Raw genomic sequence first — 21,179 nt, 5'->3', positions numbered from 1 at the left:
GGTCAACCAGTGAGTTGTCTCGGCCCAGGTCTGCAGCTTATTCAATAGTATTGATGCAAAGATCTTTGAGCAAGAGTCCATCATCGCAAGCAACCTGAAGTTTGAGGGCTCTAGTCAGTCACCTTATAGATGGGGATCAGGATAGATGTGTACAACTTGTCTATATATCTCTAAACTCCCGTTCTAGAACCTGGGCCCAATAATCCGGCTTGGATTTGTATACAATATTAGGAACTCCATCAGGACTCGGGGCTCTAGATTAATGCATACGCTTAATTATCATCTTTATATCAAGTGTATCAAAGGCCAGTTTCAGTGCGTCATCTACCAGTTTAATCAGCGGCTCCGTCTGCAGTTTATCGTCATTGAAGAGAGATTTAATATAAGACAGCCATGTAATTTCTGCAATGGGATTTAGTTCGTTCATCTCTTGGGCAGCCATGCCTCTTCGATGGTGCGCCCAGAACTTCCCATTGTCATTGGTGTGCAATAGTTTTAACATAACCTTCCAGTTTTCACTCTGCAGGGAGTTCTTATGCTGGCATATCCACTTTTTATATTTGGTGGTGAGCAAGGTCATGGCGGTTTTCCGCTCTATGTGTGTTAAATTTTGATTTCTATGTAGCAGTTTTCTTCTGTCAAAGATGGCCACGTCAAATAGGCATCGTCCTGCACCAGGGTTTCCCTGAGGCCAATAATATCATTGTGACTTTGTACATAACCCATCCATAATAAGCCAATAGTTTAGCCATCTACTCATGTCCCAACAACGCATGTGTCTCTAATCTATCTATGTTAGCTTTTGACCATAGTAGTCTGTTGCCTTGGCAATTTACACAGATTTCCCAGAAATCAAGCTTTTTCCTGGGTTTACCAGTTCCCTGGTTGTAAGTCCAGCTCAAAAGGTTCTGATCACTGGGTGTATTTGAGACATAAGTGATTTCACTACATGGGTGCCAGAGTTCCATGACTTATAAACACATAGTTGCTTGTATTGGGGCACCGCTTCTCCCCTTAGTGTTAAGACAAATTAAGTCATGGGCTTCTAAATAATTGCCCCAAACCGATGTTTTATGGCCTTTTGTTTTGTTTTGAATGACTGCATACAACTCATGGACAATCTCTTCCTCATGATATGGTTCACATTCTGTGGTCTCATTAAAATCCCCTGCCACGATGACGTGGTCATCAGGATGCAATTCAAACCAATAATACAGGACAGTATCGATTTTCTTCCTCAGTTCCTGTGTAATTTCCCTCCCGGGTGGGTCATATGTGTTTATAACAAGTATTCCTATATTCTCACACTCGTGGTCAAATATACTGATCAACTGTATATGACAAGATGCAATACTGTAAGAAAAGGGGTTAATGTGTATGCGGAACTTGCACCAATAGCCTGTCCTCCCTTGGGACGCCCCCTCAAGCCGCCTATGGCAGGCACGCACACTACATTATATCCATCAATGACAACGTTTCAAGAAGCAACCAGGCTTCTTGAAACAAGAACACAGTAACAAAGATAGGCCAACGGGGTTAGTCAGAAAAGATTAAAAAATACGGGTGTTTCATGAGATCCATTTGCAGCTCTTAGTAATGGCCCTAGTGGGAGGTCACAGCAATGTTTCTAGAATCCATTTGTCAATTACCTTACGTGTGTCCACCTTGGGCTTTGTCATCAGCAACGTGGCCAGTAAACTGGACATTTCATTTGCTTGGCTGTTTTTAAATGTAGTTGATTGGCCGCCGATTTCATCATTACCTGCATGGGTGGACTGCTTCCTGCATACAGTTAACAGAAAGCACATTTTTTGAAGAGCTGTGTGGTATATGCTCAAAAGGGAAGAGATGAGTTCTATTACGACCCAATTCATTGGGCTATCCATTTTCAGAAGATCCAGGTGCGCAATGTCTTCCCTTTGGATATTGGTAAGTGCCAGAATATTATTAAATAAATTCATGACAAAGCCACGATTCATAAAAGGGCTCTGTGCGCTGGGGTTCATTTCCTCTAATTTGATCCATTTGCCCCAAAGGGAGATATGCATTGCGGTTCATCTGAGGGCTTTCTTCTAGGACTACTATCTGTGAAACAATGTCACAATCAATTATTGGCCTTTCTTGCGTGAAGTTTGGGTAATCCACCTGGTGTGTTGCACACCATTTATGATTTGCCATAGTTTGTGAAGTGCGTATTAAGCGTTTTATGCGTTGGCAAACAATTAAATGTTTCCACCTGGGGGTTAGATACACATGTCTTCTCATGTCGATTCATGTGGCTCAGGGTCATGTAATTCACACCCTCTTGCTCCAGCACCATATTAGTTTCAGCTCTTGTTTGTACAGTTCCTAGGTTTTGGGCTGGGCAGACAGGGAGCATGGCGTGTTTAGCGGGCCTGTTTGAACTGAATATTTGTGGCTCCAATGCGGTTGTTTTGGGGGGGGGGCATTGGCTTGCAGGTATCTGTCAAGGGGACCGTGCAATTACAATTCTCTGATTGAGCCGTCCTCATGGGTAGAACTGATCCTTGTGACACCTGTTTTCACACTCAATACTTTAATTAGTGGGTTGCTTGGTGCTGTTGCAGTTATTTTGTCTGGGCTGTTAACTTGCAGCCATCTGTCGAGGGCCCCACAGGGTTGTTCTTCTCTATGTGGTCCTTCCTCTAGGGCAGAAATGTTCCTTATAGGGCCCGTTGTCACGCTCTGGGCATTATTTACTGGGTTGCTTAGTGTCCTTGTGCCACTAATGAGCGCAGATTTTGTTGGTTGGTTAGATGGTTCCGAGGATTTCTTTGTACTGGGTTGCATCTTCCTTTTGTCTGCCTCAATGTTGTTTGCCTCAATCCATTCTTTCGCCTCTTACGTATTTAACGTGCCGGATTTGTGTTGTCATAGTGTGTCATCATTGTATCCATATTATTGGCAATGGTAAAAGACATGTTTTACGAGGCAGTTGAGCAGACTTCTCTGATGATCACTGGATTATCTACCTTTTGTTTCGTGGGTATGAATTGTGCTACAAGTTCAATGATAGGCGACACAGAAGGGAGGGCCGGACACACCTCAATGTTAGGTAGTGAAAGTACTGGGTTCATCTGTGGTTTCACTGTCAAACTGTGATTACCCTCATTTCAATGCATGATCGTGTCCTCCACTTTGTTCAGTGCGTGTTTGAGTTCCAGCTGCTCTGATGCCATGTTTGTACAGAGGATGAAAAGCACCTATTGAGAGGAGACAACCGCATTCAGTATAGGTAGGGGGGGTGATTACCTTCCTCCCAGAGCTCTGTGGAGTGGAAGAGTCTTATGAGACGGTTTCGCTGTCAGAGTCCTCCTCTGCTTCATCACTGAATAGGAGTCAGTTCGAGCTTGAATAAGACAATATTTGCTTCATGTCCGGGTATTCGACAAATGAGTCAACAGTATTGTTTAAAAGAGTGGATAAGTTACAGATTTTCCTCCTTGCCCCAATGTGTTCTTTCTGAAAACCTTGCAAAGATTTAGTAAGGAGTGATTATTGTCAATACCAGGGGATAGAACCGGATTTTCCTCCTTTCGATACAAATGCTATAGTCTTCACGCCGGCTGTTAAATTCAGCTGCGCTGCTCTGCCCATTCATTTGCAGTATTCTCTGATATGTCAGGGTGTTTTATGATTTTTGTTAATGGAGCATTTAGAGTTACTTTGGCGGCATCAGTGTCAGTTGCCGTATTTATTGGGGGGCTTTTGTTAATGGGCTTCGTCCTCGTTTCCTCACACGTGTCACTGTACTCTGCAAGGTTGGTTTCATATCAAAGAAAAGGCTCCCCTTTCACAAGCTTTTAATCGTCTGTACTTACCCAGTCTTCTAGTGGTTGTGGAATGGCAGAGCCGCGGCCAACCTTGGCCAAACCCGATCAACCACGGTTCACCACTCCTCGTCTACTCTCTGCGCTGCACTGCGCGCAGTGAAAGCTGTTATAAACTGGATACAAGGTGAACACACAGTAAGCTCCTCCTCTGGGTCAACTGCAATGGAGAACAGACTTTCTCCAGCGGGGCACCACGGTTTACCACTCTTCATCCACTCTCAGCGCCAATAGCTTACAGATAGAGTTTACCTACCTTGAAATATTGGGCCTCATTAGGAGTTTGGAGGTAGCCATGCCGTATTTAGCGGGCCCGGTAATTCCCATTCTCGGGACCCGGACCCGGTACATCCCCATTCCCATTTAAGCCCCTAAAGGGGGAGGATGCTAACAACGGGCCCGTTAATGATGAGCCCGTTGTTAGTATCCTGGTCTGCTAGCGGGCCCCGCTATGCACGTCTGGTCTGACCAGGCGTGAAGAGTGAAGCGTGAAGAGCAGGACCCGCTGCAGACCTCATAGTGTGGTGGCCCGGAAGGGCCATTGTGTCGTTCTTAAAGTGTACCATTGGGTTTTGCTTTCCCTGCTCTGCTTTACACAGATCTAAAACAGTCTTACGGTTTATACTTACCTTTAAGTAGCTGGATGCTCTTCTAAAAAGTATATAAGTCATTTTACTGTTACAATAGTCAGTCAAACCACTACTAGTTAAATATTGGAACTGCCATTACCGTCATTTTACTATAACAACTGTGGGCGCGAGCGACTACTATTTAAGTAGTCACTTGAAAAGTAATACGTTTTGGTACTGTTTTGTTATTCTTAACGGAATGAGTGTAAAACCTTACCAATAGGGTTTACCTACCTTAAGTAATAGATTGTTCTTCTTAAAGGGTACCAGCGGGTTTTGCTTTCCTTCATCTACTTAGTACATTTCTGAAATAGTCTTGAACTTAATACTTGTCTTTGAGTTGCATGTAACCTCTCTTAAAAGTATATGGGTCTTTACTTACCTTGAACAGCTGTTGCTCTTCTAAACTTGTAACACTGGGTTTTGCTTTCCCTGAATTGTTTAGTGCATTCTAAAATAGTTATTGAGTGTTTATATTTATCATTGAGTAGCTAAAGGGTCCTCCAGAAAGTATATGACTTACATTATTAGCTGTGAACTGTGTTCTACAAGGTAATATCTGTTACAAGATGCATACTTGTAACTGGGTTGGTTTATTAAGTGATTTCTGTAACTGGGTTGATTTATTAAGTGATTCTGTTACTGAGTGTCACTGCATGACTGGCAGGGTCTTCTACCCTTGAATTACTAATTGTATTCTAAAAGTATATGTAACCTGGCTTTTTCCCCAAGAATAGCTGACTGCCATTTGGAATGTGTTGTAGGTTTGACTCACCTTCACTGCTTATTGTAATTTAAATAAGATTATACTTTGGGTTGTAACCCATAAGGATTGAGTTGGTTCTTATAATTGTGTTTATATAATATGCCATAGTACTTACTTACCCAAGATTTATCTTGGCCTACTTGTATTTAAATAAACCCTTTATTTTTACAATATATAATATTTCAGTGTTTCTTTGGACCATATGCATGCTACAATGTCTTTGTACCAAGCTACAGCCCTCTCTCCCTCCGGATAAGCCTGGCTGCTCTGACTATTTATTTTATTTATTTAACATTGGTATGACGCCTATACAGCAAAAAGTGTTTCCAGGTGCCACAAGACAAAAAGAGGGATCGGGGGGACAGAGGAGAAAACAACAATAACGGTCCTACTAGGCCTTGTGACATTCGGATCGTGCAAGTGCAGTGACAAGAAGTGCAGGTGAAGGGGGAAGATCAGGGGGTAGGAATGGGATCTGGAGAGAGTGCGAAGTGCAGGAGGAGGTTGCCTCAAGGGATGGGTAAGTGCTAAGGGGAGCCCAGGAGGGCGAGTGCCCAAGGAACAAGGGGTAGGGGTCAACTAGTGCGAGGCCAGGGGTGGACCAGACTCAGTAGACTAATCAGGCAAGGGTGCCTGAGGGCAAGTGATGGTGAGGGGAGAAGGGGAAGACTGGTTGAAGGAGGGCCTGGCCGCAGTAAGACTCATAAGGGACACATTAAACCAGTTGCTCTAGCAGGGGAGATTAACAAGGCAGGGGGAGAAGGAGAAAATTAAGGTCTTGAGAAGCTTCCGGAACTTAAGGCTATCCAGCTCAAGTCAGAGAGAGGGGCAGGGGGGCTGTTCCAGAGGGAGGCTTGTGCCGAAGAATGATATCTACCCCCAGTTTGAGCCAGAGGACCGAAGGACTCTAGCAGAGAGGTATTTAGGAACAGAAAATGTAATGTAGCGAGGTCCCAGGCCCCAGAAAGCCTTGTGGATGATGCAGTGGGTCTTGAATTTGATCCTTGCAACCACTGGGAACCAGTGGAGAGCTTTTAGGGCTGGATAGATGCAGTCCCTGGGCTTGAGGCCAAAGATTAGTCTTGCAGTCCTATTGGATTAATTGAAGAGGGTGGAGGGAGGGAAGAGGTAGGTCTACGCTACCAAATGTTCTCAGGTGGTACGGTTTTATACCAAGAGTCGATTTATGTACTTCATCAGTGTATGGTTTTATGAAGCCCTTAGGTGGACTCTAGAAACAGTGTCCTATCACCCTTACAGCATTATGGGTGATCCGGGCTTTTCAGTGCAGTAATGGGGTTTGCTGGTCGTCAAAGAAGTAAGGCTTCATTACAGGTTTGGCGGTGCGGTAACCAAGCTGTAGTAGTTCTTACATCAATTTTTTGGGGGGCGAGGGGGTGGATGGAATGACTGCTACTTTTAATGCACCTCAGAATTCTGAGTTTTGATATAGAAGTGAAGCATTTTCCGCCAGCAGGGTAAATCCATCACTTTAGCTACATTTACCTGCAGCAAGGTAAATCCACCAGTTTAAGACCACAGATTGGAAGATTTACCACAGCTAATTATTGCATGCAAAAAAAAAAACATGGAGTCCTATGAAATCCCAAAATGGAGATGTACAATGCTTTACTACCAATATAATCGCCAGACCGAGTGGTGGCAATGGTAAATGATTTTGGCAGTAATTTCACACAATTACTGCACAATTACTGTTAAGCTTGTAATGATGCCCTACGTCCTTTTCTGTGAACCGTTATCAATTAATGAATATTTATGTAAATAAAATACCCAACTTGTGCTTTGCACATTTTTTCTGCCTTTTCAGTGTTTAGTTTGTAGTACTTAGTAATATCTGGACCCTGGTCATTGCAACCTTAAATTACAAATGTGATTGGTTCCACGAGACGGAAAAAAACTTGCTAAATCGTTTGAGATGATCTGTGAACACGTGTGTACCGATTCTTTTAAACCTGGGATTCTGATGCCCTTCTTTTATATGGACATATCTACAAGCTTTACAAGAATCCAACTGTACTGTTTTCTCACAGTACATAGCTGCCTTCTCAAGCACACACCCTCACTCAAGACACTGATACTGCAGTATTCTGCAGTGCCGGGTCTGCAGTGCCCTGTTCCACCTTTTCCCGGAGTGAGCCAATGGAGAGATAGAAAACTGTACTACACAAATCCCTGTTCCAGGCTGTTTGTTAGAGAATATCCTACAGCTCTCATACAGCACCAAGTGTGCAGAGAGCTTTTCGCTGTACATGCTACCGTCATAAACAGACACAAAAGACGAAATCAAGTGGTTTATATGTTTTCAGAACTAATTTCTTTACAATTTACGTTACGAGGAGGAGTTGTGGTAGTTCAGTATTTTAAGACCGTCACATTTTTTCTGTCTTGCCTTTCTAATACTAGAAATTACAGTACCTAGCGTATAAGGAAGCGAGTAATAGCTTGCCGCAAAGGATCATATGTCAACAACCTATTTATACAATGTGTGGGGTTGGGGTATCTGAGAAGATCACTAAGTATCCCATTGTTAGCCCTGATATCACCTTACAAGTATTATTTTATTTCTTGATTGTTTAGGCAAAATGGTGGAACTGTTGTAGAAAAAAAGATTCAAAGCCAAGTATTTTTGATATAACTGAGTCTACGGCTCTCACCGACCTGACAGAGATGTACTTCAATACAGGTAATGTTTGGGGGCAGAACCGTCAATTTTATTTCTCAGAAGATGACTTAGAAATTGTTAAGCTAGGATTTAAACTGCATCACAGAATCTTTAAAGTCTATAGTTTCTGTAGTATTCCTTTAGTGGCTAGATGTCTTGCATATTTTGGTTGATAGAATGATGCACCCATGTTCAGTGGACTGGTGTCGGCGAATGTATTGAAACACATTTCAAGTGTTGGCTCCTGTGCGGCGCTTTAGCACGACCCTAAGTGCGCAAAGAATAACGCAATAGAGAAACTAGTGCGATGTGACATGCATTGGACAGAGCACGTTTTTTAGAATGCTTCCACTCTCGGGTTCAATAGGCATCACTCGCTGCTTAACCCTTTACTTGCTGTTTGTTATCCCCCATTTCCAGTCACATGACGTTTATTTTTTGTGAAGGAACACTGCTTTGTATGCAAGACTCAATGTGTGTCTGGAGGAGTGTCATTATCCATGTGATTTTCGATTGTGTAACCATTGGTTAATCACACAGCAGTAAAGTATAAACATTGACAATGCATTGATGATTTAAAATGTACATTTCTTTATAATGCTGTCTTATCCTCTTAGAACTAGTTTGTCAACATCAAACACCCGTGACTATTTTCACACTAAGGAAGTTGTATTAATTACAATCAGAAGTCGTCAGTTTGGGATCGATCAATAGTCGCATATGGCACTGTTCTCCCGCAGGCAGAGTGCAGGTGCTTTTTGTATTAACTGCTTTTAGATACTTCCAAACAGTGGTAAATGAGTTTTAAAACAAAGTGTGTATTTACCTATTGTGCTTTAAATAGTGCGCATTCTAGCTATCACTACGTATTTCCAGGATATCACCAATACACATCATTCTGTATTTCCCTGCCTGGCAAATGGTATGACCAACCAATGCTTCATTTGTAAGAAAATAAGTGCCAGAGCCCAAATATGTTCTTGCATGTCACTGACACATCGGGGTGGACACCACCCATGCCTGCTCTGTACAGTACCAACATAATTGGTGTGAAGGCTGCAAATACCACTGCTTCATTGAGGATGATGGAGGCATGGGGCGATTTGCCAATTAACATAACATATTTTTATTATTTCAAGACACAGTGGGCCTAATTCATGGAACATTTCACGCAGTGCAAGTGACATCACAAAGAGTGATTATCCCTGCATCTCCATTTAAAGGGGTTCTTGGCAGGGGGTCGACACAAAGGAAGAAAAGGCTGAATCACTTGCTTATATAGGAGAGCTTCAGGCTTTAGAAAAATGCCCTGGCTTATAATGGGCTGGAGTTACCAGGGGACTTTAGGAAGCCCCAGCAAGGCCCCATCTCCAACACAATTTTCAGAGCCTGCATGGGACCCGGCAAGCCCCGGCCCACTTAAAGTCCCGCATACGGAATAGAAATGCAGATGGGACAGTAGCAGTTCATATCACTAGTGTGCCATCTTGGCACTAGCTTCCCAGTTCTAAATCTACATTTTCTTTATATTTGGGGGTTCCCCCTGTTCCCTTTTCATATTATTGAATCCCTATCCGTACCCCCTTACTCCTTTTATCCCTTAACTCGCCCCCTTTATTTTTCTCTGAGTTTTTTCGATGAATATGTTTAGTTAAAAACCTGGCGGCAAAACAACTGTATACAATATTTTGAACACAGCCTTGTTAGTGGAGGTTAACTTTAGAGGATATCCACCCCATAATCATGCAGGATTTGGCACACACACTGTTCCTCAAATACCTAAGGAACCCAAAATTAGGCTAACTTTGGAAACAGGAAGCAATTGGCGAAGGCAGCCACAGAGACACAGGCAGAACTCCATGTCTCGCAGGCTTACCTCACCCTTATATCTTATTTGCTTCATATAATGAAACTTTTTGCGCCACAAACTTGTATTATCCAGAAGTACTAGCCGAGACCCACGTGTAGGCACCCTTGAACAGTGTAATCACTTTGGCATGACGTCACAAAGAATCACATTCACGTACACGGATATTATGCATGACTTCAAACGTTGTGAAAAGAAACATTTAATACATAGTAGAAAAGTTTGCGATGAAGTTGTTTTCCCTAATCTCTGAACATTAGCATAGTTTGGGAATAACATCTAATTTCGTCAAAATATTTGAAATACCACCAGTTTTTAACATAACAGCTACCTCACAATAGGTCCCTAACTGTCCTTTGTCTGAAACAATGTACATTACTCTTTGGAAAGTCTGGTAGATAGTCTACCCAGCCTGTAGAACTGTGGTATAGTCACTTTTACAATTCACTCATCATCAGTCGGGGCAGCTGCCACAGAAGGCAGCAGAATATGGGTTAACAACAATCCTCTGTATTCTGCTAGCCCTTTTTCTGACTTAACGTAAAAGGGAATTGCTGAAGATCATAAAAAACATTGTCACCAAACACAACACAATGCAACACACTTAGCTGGAAGACACAGGATACTCCGTAATTGAAAATTCATACCGGGTTATTGGGGTTCGTTGCAAGACACAACTGCTGCATGGTTGAGCCGCTGAACAAGCCCCCCTTTACCAGCAGTCCCTAGTCTGCCAAATATCATGGTTGTCTCCTAATCACACATACTTTAACGGGGAACATTAAACGCCAAGACATATCATCCTAACTGTTGCGAAATGACTTCTGCTCTGGCTAAACCGGCTACTCAGCCCCCACACTTCTACAAACCAATAGTGATCCCAATCATCAAGGTAGAACAAGGTAAGAATATCTCCTTCACCTTTTGAGGTTACGTGGGCCGAGTGACGGCTATCCTCTCTCGAGGGGTGTGAATGTGAGACAGTAGAAACCCAAAAAGCAATGGTACAACAGTTCCAAAATATTTCATTTCATTTCATATAACTTTATTTCAATTCAGACAGATCATAAAAGTCACATGTAACAATTCAACACTAAAAAGGATATAATCGGACATAACTAACATGAGTAATGATACAAATGAAAACAAAGACACATAAAACGCACTGGTCAAATTCATGAGACAGTAAAATACAATCAGCTAACCATCCAAGACTAAGACGACCTTGGTCAGACAAGTAACATATTTAAATCTCTTCCTCCAACCCCGGTAAACATAAATCTCCATAAAATGGTATGGTATGGTATGGTTTATTTATAAAGCGTCTATACACAGGCAAGTGTTTCAAAGCACTCAAGGAGGGTGGTAGCATGGGAAAAAACAACAGTCGCTCAGAGCCCTTGAAATGCTGAGGCGATAATAGTCTGCACAGGCAAAGTAAGTGCGTATAATACATTTAACAGTTGAGACACGGCAAATAGGCCTGACAGCGATTCTGCCGTTTTACCAGTGCAAATTATGGATGAAGACAAGGGAGAACAGACAGACGATCTTCAGGCATGGTGCATTCAGATCATGCAAGTGCACAGACGGTGACAGGGAGGTAGAGGTCCAACTGCACTCGGTCAGTGGACACTAGGGTATGGGCAGAGAGACCCACTCTCTTGGGTTATTCTCAAGTGCAGTGAAGGTGGGTGGGGTGTGGGGCCCTAAGGCTAGTGTGTGAGAGGACTGGCAGGGGTGCCTGGGACCTGTGAGACTCTGAGGTACACCAGACGGCCAGCCAGCAAGCTGTTAGGAGGAGGAGGGAGAGAGTGAAAGAGCAGATATCTAGGTTAAATGGGCAGAGTGGGAGAGAGAAAAGGAAGGTCTTGAGGAGTTTCCGGTACTTTTGAAGATCAGGCTCAAGACAGAAGGTGCTGCTACTTCGTTCCCCCCACCAGACATGAACTGAGAGCATCTGTTACACTTCTTATACGTAGCTGGTTGAAAAGCAGTATCAAATATTTATTTCTGATTTGCAGATACTCTGTGCCAAAAAGAACAAAGTACATAGTGCTTTAAACTACATTCGGACAAAATGGGCAGTCTGCTGTAGTGTTCGGGTTCCAATTGTGCTTCAAGCCATCAAGAGGCAGAATGCCAATGCACAGCTTTGCGTATAGTGCTCTCATCAGTTTCGGCTGCATCTTATCTAAATACTGTTCAAAGCTGGGTTGTTCCTTTCTTGACACATATAAGACTAGACTGGTTGAATTTACTACTTTCACACGGGATTCATTTTCCCACTTTATTTCACAGGCCTTTTTCAATTGGATCTTAACATTTCTTGGGATTGATTCAGGGTAGAGCCAATAACTTTCCCACCCCATGATAGTCAGCTCATTTCTTATAGCCGCCAGCCATGGTAGGGCAGGGCGTCCCGGCTGAGATAAGACATCTTTAATAGCTTTTCTATAAATGTCCAGATTAGAAATGATGCACCTGAGGCGAGCCCAAAGAAACACTCTTCTCGCTCCACAGATAAAGCCAATGCTCTATGAATCTGTGTCTCAAAAGACAGGAACATTAAGAGCTCTTATACGCAAACCCAAAATGCTTTTTAGGAATTTTTGTTCCACTACCTTGAGCGTACTTGTATTACACATGCCTTAAAGGGCTGCTTGTCTGGCTTGACTCTTATAGATCTGCAGGATGACACTCACCGGGCCTGCCACATTGTCCTGGGTAAATCTAGACAAAGCCCCATAATACCTAGTGAGCTTAAGTGCCTCCCAATTTGCCTGGTCATCCATACACAATTATCCTTCATTCTGATCCCCAAATAATCATATTGTGTGACCTTCTCAATCAGGTGATCGCTCAGTCTAGTTACGAGGCACAGTTTTCGCTTAACCCTACTTCTGCTAAACACCATCGACTGTGTTTTCTGCACATTAACTGTGAGACCATTTACATCGCATAAATATAAAAAAAATAACCACTTGCCTCTGGAGGCCCTTCGGGATAAGGGAAAGAAGGACAGCCTCATCGGCAAATAAGAGAATTGGAATCTTCTCATTTGCCAATGATGGCGCATCAGTAGGTTCGGCCACCAGAAAGGCAATGACACCATTGATGAATAAACAAAATAGGCTGGGGACAAGGACAAAACCTTGCCTAACTCCAACATCTATTTTTACTTTGTATGTTGTTTGGCCATCCAACAAGTGCCTAATTACTGCCCCATTTTTTGTATAAAGGGACTGAACTGCTTTCAATTTGCCAGAGGTGATATCCAGTTTCATCAATGTCTGCCACAATCTTGCTCTAGCGACACTGTCGAAAGCAGTTTTGAGATCAATGAAAACTGCATAGATGTTCATATTCCTCAGCATGGCATATTTATCCAAGATCAGACGGAGCCTCATAATTTGATCTATGGTGCTAACGTTACACTGGAACCCGGCCTGGAGATGGTTCAAAGCCCCCACCTCCACACTCCATGTGTCCAAATGACCCAGCACTGCCTTTGCAAACACCTTGCCTCACGCATCAAGAAGGGGATGGGTCTATAGTTGACAGGGACTTCCAATCTCCCTTCTTGAATATGGGGACAAGTACTGCTTTTGTCCATGAGTATGGGACTTTATTAGCTGCTAACAAGGCGTTAAACAATTGTAGCTGATAAGGGGTCCATATTACCACTTCATGCCTGTACCAATCAATGGGAACCATATCAGGTCGAGGCGCATTTCTCCAATTTGTGTAACATGAGTGCTGTTGTAATATCACTCATAGACAGCACTAATGCGACTTGATCCTCCTCCCGTCCAAGGTTGCACCATCTATCAAGCTCAAGGCCAAATTATTGTCTGCGTAAAGGTTACCAACATAGGCAATCCAAGCTGTCTCTGAGATGCCATTTTGGATTAGATTTTGGTCACCACGGTTCTCTGCCCCAACACACTGGGCAGCATTACAAGTTTGGAGGTAGCCATGCCCTTAATAAGGTAGCCATGCCCATGATTTGGCTACCTCCAAACTCGGGTCGGGTCCGGCAAAAGGGGACTTACCGGGCCATTCCGATCTTGGAGGGCCCGGTAATTCCCATTCGTGGGACCCAGACCCGGTACGTCCCCATTGCCATTTGAGCCCCCATAGGGCTCAATGGGAATGGGGAGGATGGTAGCAGCGGTACTATTAATAACGGTACAGCTGCTGCCATCCTGGTCTGCTCGCAGGTGCCGCTCTGCACGCCTGGTTTGACCAGGCGTCCAGAGCGGCACCCGCGAGCAAACTCGCAATGTTGCGGCGAGGTAACGATGGCACCGGTAGCACTACCGGCGCCGTTGTTGCCTCACCGCGACACTCATAATGAGGCCCACTGCCTAAAGCCCTGTGAGTCCCCAATTTTAGAGGCTTGGAGAAGATTGTCCCATAACGAGTCTGAATAATCTGCTTTCTTCGATTTCAACAATTTGTGGTATATAGCCCTGGAATCAGCCTGGGCTGCTGCGCCCCCATCGCTAACCCCGTTAGCATGCTCGAACAGTACCTTTTTTGCAGCACAGCATTCGGCATCATACCATGGGTTTTTACGCACTGCTTTCACTCCAACAGCAGTTTGGGACTTACTCAGAGAGTCCCCCAGTACACTGACCATCTTTTCATGCACAGTTTGATTAACATCCTTTTCCTCACTGGAGCAAAAAGCCTCAATTAATGTAAAAATGCTTACATAGATACCTGGTAGCTTTGACTCCAAGTCGAGGTGACTCCACTTTAAAACACGTCAGGCTTTGCCCTTTATATCTATTGGAATCACACGCTGCACGTTAGCGTCCCTCTTCAAGCCAAATAGGGTCCCCGAGACTGAAGCTAATACAGGATCATGATCGCTTTCTGATCTTTTCATCCCCCCAAAATCCTGTAGATGTTTCCATGATTCAATGTTGACCAAAATGTAGTCGATTGATTTGCAATTAGTGTGGGAACCAAAAGTCGTGTTGGCTGGGCGGTCACTCACAAATCTGCCATTGCACTCCCTAAGGCCTAATGACAAAAACACAATGGCTGGCACCTCATAATTTCTATATTTCCGGCTAGAGCCTGCTGCAACCAATTCTTCAATGCCCCATCTAGCATCCTCCTCCTCAGTAATCCCTATTATATTCTCAAGCGGTTCAAACTGGAGATTCAGGTATCCCATTATGATGATTTTTTACTGGGTCTTTCTGATTTTCGCTCCACTGGGAGACCCTTTCCTCCAGCAATAAGAACATAGAATTACCAACAGCAATTCCATGACGGTTGTACAAATTAATAAGCAAGAGGTTAGACCCATCAGTGCACCGCAAGTGTATTTCCATATAGTGCCTTGAGTCAACAGAATACATATATATTGACGTGAATAATTTTACATTCACCCAAAAGGTTAGACTGCCATTCGGGCGCCCTCCCCTCCCCTTGGTTGCAGGAATGAAAAAAGTGGCAAAGCCCTGCATGTTATGGGCCACCAGAGACCAGGTTTCTTGCAGAACCACTATATCATCGGAGCGCACCAAATCTAACCAAGTTGGATCGTCCATGTACTTTTGGAGACCAGCAATGTTCCAGGACATCAGACGCAAGGCACCAGGTGGGACATTCAAGGGAGTTACAGATTGCATCTCGGGGGGGGGGGGCAGAGGTGACTTCATGATTTCTTTTTCTTAAAGAGGAACTTCCTCTGTGCACAAGTGCCCCCTTCCCACTGAGGTCATTGCCCCCGAAACTCAAAATGGTGTTCGCACAGCCAGGGCACTCCATCTAAGACCAATAACAGGTGTGGGCCAAGCAGTGGGTCCTCATATCAGGTCCGTTCTTATGTTAGTTGGAATACTCAGAAAAGTAAGTCCTGTTCTCATACACGAAGTCACACATCTGTCCTTTGCACTTGGAATACCATCAATGGGCCAGGGACTCTTGGCTGCCAGGGAAAAAGACAACGGTGGGGGGGGGGTCAAACTGAACAATGTCGCCAGCGTACTGGGAGGCATAGTCCTCTGTTCCATGTCCAACAGCCCTTCCACCAATGAGTTAGATTTTAGGTCCACAAAGTCTTTGGACAAGGTGTGGGGCAGGCATGAGCACTGAACTATGTTGCTCCTAATGATTAACAGACCGACCCTCCTTCTGTCTCAGCCAGTGACAAACTATCTTAGTTAGACCTTCACCAGATTCTTTAAATTGACTTTCTGCTCTTGGAAGGTTAATCAAAAAGAATTGGGAGTTACAACGCTATGCACTAGGCACCTGCCAAGCGAAAAGCAAATGGGTGTTCTCCATCTCTCTTGACACCTCCCACATATTTTGCCGGGCTGGGGGGAGGTGGTTCCTGGGGGTTACCAGGGGGCACCGCTAAATAAATGAGCCCGGCCTTCCGGCACCCTGCCCACATAGTCCTCTACCCCCTTCTTCCAAGTACCTCGACCACTTCCAATAAATGTACTCAATTCATTCTGTAATTCACCTATTAACCTCTTCAATACTTCCATTTCCTTTGCCACTGATCCAAGGGCCATGTTGGCCTGTTCCACACTACACAAAATTTTGGCCACCTCCGTGCGGTTACACGCAGGGCCGTGGGGGATACTCACCCTGCTCAATGCATCCGACCCAGCCTTTACCAGACCTCATAATTATCTTTGCATGGGCTTTCCCCCCGCACCCTTGCCCTTACTGCAGGGTTCAATCGGGGTACCAGAAGAAACATCAGGATCACTATGATCCCTCCCCTCCCGACCGACCTTCTGTACTGTTATTGATCTTATTGCCCCCAACCCATGCCCCAATGAATTCAGGGGAGAAAACCTATTTGACAGGGGAACCAATATTGAAACTTAAGGGCCCTCTTTTTCCTCACCGTCAATAGACAGTGGGTGATCTATTGTACCATCTGTATTGCAGATCACAGTGTCACCCAAACCAGATTTTGCATTACACTCAATTGGTACAACATAGCTTTTTCCCTCACTCTGCACTGGGGGGTTAGGTACCTCATATCCTGGCAGGTTCGTGGCCACCTCCAACAACACAGGTAATGGTACATTTGCTGCATTTAAGGGAACAATAATTTTTTCATGCATTTCAGCATGAGTCAATGGCTTTTAAAAAGATGACAATGGTACAGTCCTTTTACTTATTGGTGAGATACTAATACTTTCCAGAATCACATTGTCCATCGCTACACAGTTCCTTGACTGGTGGGTTAAGTTTCTGGCCCTGTTTTTGCCCGTTCCACATCAGTGCCTTTCACGGCCAGTTCATTTGGCTCCATATCATATAGGAGCAAAGCAATTTCCTCAATCATCGCGTTTGCTTGGTTGATGGGATCAGTTAGCTTTGCCATCTTTTTCCCCGGCTGACTCATGAGGAGGGATTTAATGACCTTGTGCTTTGACATTGTGCCAGCGGCAATGTAAATAGTTTAAAGTTCAAGACTCCATGTTGAAAGTTAAAATTATTTGGGTTTTATGGTACAGCATGCAGGATAAAAATAGACTAATACACATCACCACAGAAGTAAACAACCGGGACATTTGACAGCCGCGGGCACATTGATGAGAATTGGCGTGTGCAGAGAGGGTGCCAGATGGTTCAGGGGCACACTTAATCCGAGGCCCACTCCCCCTTAATCCACCGGGTCCTTGTTCCGCTCCTTCTGCTAGGTAGTCTGCTTAGCTCTTAGTAATTCACCAGTCAACGAGCGTAAATTGCATTTGTGAAGATACAGCCGTAGGGCGCAGACTACTGCTTGAAGTAGTACAAAAAACAACCCCACCCGTCCACAAGAAGAAAAAAGTTGCCGACACACCTGACCGGGTTATGAACAGTTTTTCACCCCGACCTCAGATCTCGTATAAACAGAACAGAACAAATTGGCTCAAGAACACAAGTTAATGTTACCTTCCATGAAAGTGAGCAATGAGTCACATCGGGAGAAAAAACTGGGAACCAGATTACAGGCGCTTGAGCCCCCAGCAAGCGCGAACACCTAAGCAGGCGCCAACGCCCGAACCCCTGACTCCCCGCAGGCTTCACCCTTGTGGGGAAGTCTGCATGTTAAAATCACTCTGGTGTATGGGAGGTGGGCATGACCAATGAACGCACACAGCATCTGGGTTCAGAGAGTTCCTCCTAGCACCATCTGCCACACCTTTGACTCCCTGCAGGCTTCACCCTCGCTGGGAAGTCTGCAGGTTATAAGCACTCCAGTGTATGAGAGGTGGGCGTGGCCAATGAGCGCACACAGCAGCTGGGATCAGAGAGTTCCTCCTGGCGCCAACACCCGCGCCCTTGACTCCCCACGGGTTCCAAAATATAAGAATGTCCAACCAAGTTTCTATAAAAATATATACTTTAATCAAATAAATCAATTACAGAAGTAACTATTATAAACCATGTCAAAAACCCACCCCTAAAAGAAGTCAGAAGATGCAGAACAGAAATGTATAAGCACTCTGGATACTTGGTTAAGAATGAAACAGGCAAGAAATGCAACAATGTCGCTCAAAAGGGTATGTCTTGAGGGAAAAAGGTCCAAAGGGGACTTAACCAGTCTCCAGGGCCCATAGAAATGCCCTATTGGGACAGGGTCACTTGAAAGTACCTGATTGAAATGATAGTTGGTTTGACAGTGTCAAACCAGGCCTTAGACTGTGGTGCTTGCGGGTCGTATTAGATTTGAAGGGGCGGAGTGCTTGTCCTTCGTGTGGTTCGAAGGCAGCATCGAACAATGCAGGTCAAATCGATCACTAGGAGCGATGCACCGATTGAGCGTTTCAAAACTATATGTACCTCTGGTTTGGGTGAACAAGTGATGTGATGGTCCAGCAGTTTGAGTCAAGTTTTGATGTAAAGTCCTGGTGGTTCGATACTTGGTTTGATGTGATGGTTCAAATTTGTCTGCACGCTGTGCTGCTACTAGAGTCAGAGAGGTGACAAGGCTTTGCTGGTGTGATACCAGGTCAATCCAGTTCTATAATGCGAGCAGCAGTGGTTCAAAGTTTGAATGAGTGCTAAAGGCAGCACTGGCGGGTCCTGTTGATTTGATTGCGGCAAACACAGTTTGAATGTGGTTCTATGTGATGAAAACCGGGATCCTGGCTGTTGTGGCTCTCAGGATGCTGTGAGTCCCATTCCATGGACTTAGGGACAAGATGAGTCCTTGCTCTCGTTCACCCACCTATGGGGGAGGCTGTTTAACACCTAGAGCAGTCCTTAACCTTCAGTGAGATCCTGGGTACTAATGTAGCTGGCAGAGATGGAGGTCCTGCTGCAGCATCAGTTCACACACCAATATGCCATGTGGGTGGGTATGGAAACGGCTTGCCTCCGCCATGGAGCACTTCTTCTTCACCTCAATGGCTGAAGCATTTGGAAAGATCAACTCTCTCAAAAGAGATCCAAATTAATTATTTCTTTAGTACTCGAAGGTCCAAAAGTGAATCAAAGAAGGAGTGCAAGACCTCATCTTGTATAGGCCAAATGCCACATGGGGTTGTAGAAAAGCAAGCCCGATTTGCGGGGTCCAATCCCTGTCCTTGTGACAAGTGCTCCTTGCCTTCTGATGTCATACCCAGAAAGCCTTGTTCTGAAGGTTGGTGCAGGGGACAGTAAGGACAGAAAAGCCCACAGAAAAGTAAGATGGAATAACCTTTCCACAAACCTATTGGTGCTTCCTTGACTGTACTAACTCTTTCCCTTACCCAGCCTGCAACTACAAAGGCTCTCTGGTGTCCAGACCCCCTCCCCCCAGTTTGTGGCAAGCCTTTGTTATGGAATTGGCTCTTTGAAGCTGGGCTCGCTGTACATCTCTATCTGGAATATCCCAGTCCTGGCAAGGGGGGTGTTATCTTCCCTTCCAAAATAATTACTAGAATGCAGACAGACAGAGGCCTGACATTCACATAGCCTCCCTTAGCTGTCTGAGCTCATAGGGCTGACTCTGGTATGCTAGAAGTCAGATGTGGCTTTAATAATTTTGATCTGAAAAGTTGTCAGATGTCTCAGTCACCTCTAAGTGACCAGCAAGAGTGCCAACAGCCAAGTCTAGTAGGAAACTCCGGAGGCCTCAGTCCGCAACCAACTTCTGGCCGTACCATGCATCAGAATTCTTGGCCTCCTTTTATGTGAACTAGTCAGGGCTTTTCCCTTTCTCCAGTTCCCTGTTTTGGAAGAGGCCAGTGCTTTTGCTCTGTGCCTGTTTCCCTTTTTGGAATGGCTCAGGGCCTCAGCTTTGTGCCTGGTCCTCTGTCTGCTTACACAGACCTATAGAGTGGCACAGTCCTGTGTACCTGGCAAACGTCTTCCTGACCTGGGACTAAAGTCAGCAACAACCCTGCTCACCATCTAAGGTTATTTTTCTATGCCAGTAGGCAACCCTGAGATCACTGAAAGTGGTGATAAATCTATAGACACCTCATTGGACGCTGAGCCCTCTCTCGCAAAAGTGGGTGCCTCATGGGAATTCAGTAGATTGGAAGTTTCTGGTGAGACTGGTCTCGCACATCCTCCATCTAAGAAAGCCTCAGAGCCTTGGTCCTCAAGCACTTCCTTCTTTCCTGCTTTCAGAGTTTGCCCTCTAGTCACTACCTCGACTATTTCTGGGTTAGGGGGGTCATTTCCCAACAGACACCCTACTGGAATTTAGACTTTAACTGCAGCATGGTGCAGGGAGGTTTTGCCTCTCTAAGTAATCTCTACCATTGCCAAGGGACAGTATGTTATGGCCCCAATCCCCATTTTCAGCTGGGTCGGGCCTGGTATGTACTGCCCTTTCTTCACCTATTGCAGCCTGGCAGCTGAGATACCCGCAGCAGTGTCACAGAAAGTGGAAGAATTGTACCCATTTATGGTTACACGTTGCAAAAATATCTGAGTATTGGCGGCAACTTGGGCATGCTCTAAGGACCTGGCACCGTTCCCACTCAGTAAGGGAACTTTTGGCCACACCCTAGACTTGCAGAACTTCATCTGTTAAGATGCCCGCAGTGACTATGACCTCCTCCTCCAGGAGGCCAACAGTCCCAATAGCCTGTTTGTGTTTCTCTTTGCAAGGCAGATCGCCCCCTTTCTATTTGTCAACTCCCCACACAGAAAACAACCTCTTGGTTTTGAGTGTGCAGATGCCTCCATAATAGACGTATACTCCCTCCTCTTTTCTGTGGGGGTTGACCAGCATTGGCCTGGAATCTCCCTTCATTTTTTCGGAAGAAGGGTCAGAAATTCGATCCTTTCCCTCCTTATGTTTGTCATTATCAGATGCCTTATCATCTGATATGGATGTATTCACCTGAGCCTTTTTATGGACTTGAGTACTTACATACCTGTCAGAACCTTTTGCAAGTTCCCTTGGCTC

The 21,179-nt window shown here is 44.7% G+C and overlaps 1 protein-coding gene across 1 annotated transcript in view; it reads left to right on the top strand.

Moving 5' to 3' along the window:
• LOC138568797 (transmembrane protein 104-like) overlaps positions 1-21,179 on the top strand; it is a 640,667-nt gene that overhangs the window by 510,847 nt on the left and 108,641 nt on the right. The window contains exon 6 of the mRNA XM_069646572.1: positions 7,845-7,950. Within this exon, the coding sequence (XP_069502673.1) occupies positions 7,845-7,950 (106 nt within the window). The remainder of the gene's footprint in view (positions 1-7,844; positions 7,951-21,179) is intronic.

The sequence above is a fragment of the Ambystoma mexicanum genome, chromosome 2q, assembly GCF_040938575.1.
Source record: "Ambystoma mexicanum isolate Mex_15411 chromosome 2q, UKY_AmexF1_1, whole genome shotgun sequence".
Lineage (NCBI taxonomy): Eukaryota > Metazoa > Chordata > Amphibia > Caudata > Ambystomatidae > Ambystoma > Ambystoma mexicanum.
The sequence above is the reverse complement of the archived record's forward strand: the minus strand, read 5'-3'. Positions and strand labels throughout refer to the sequence as shown.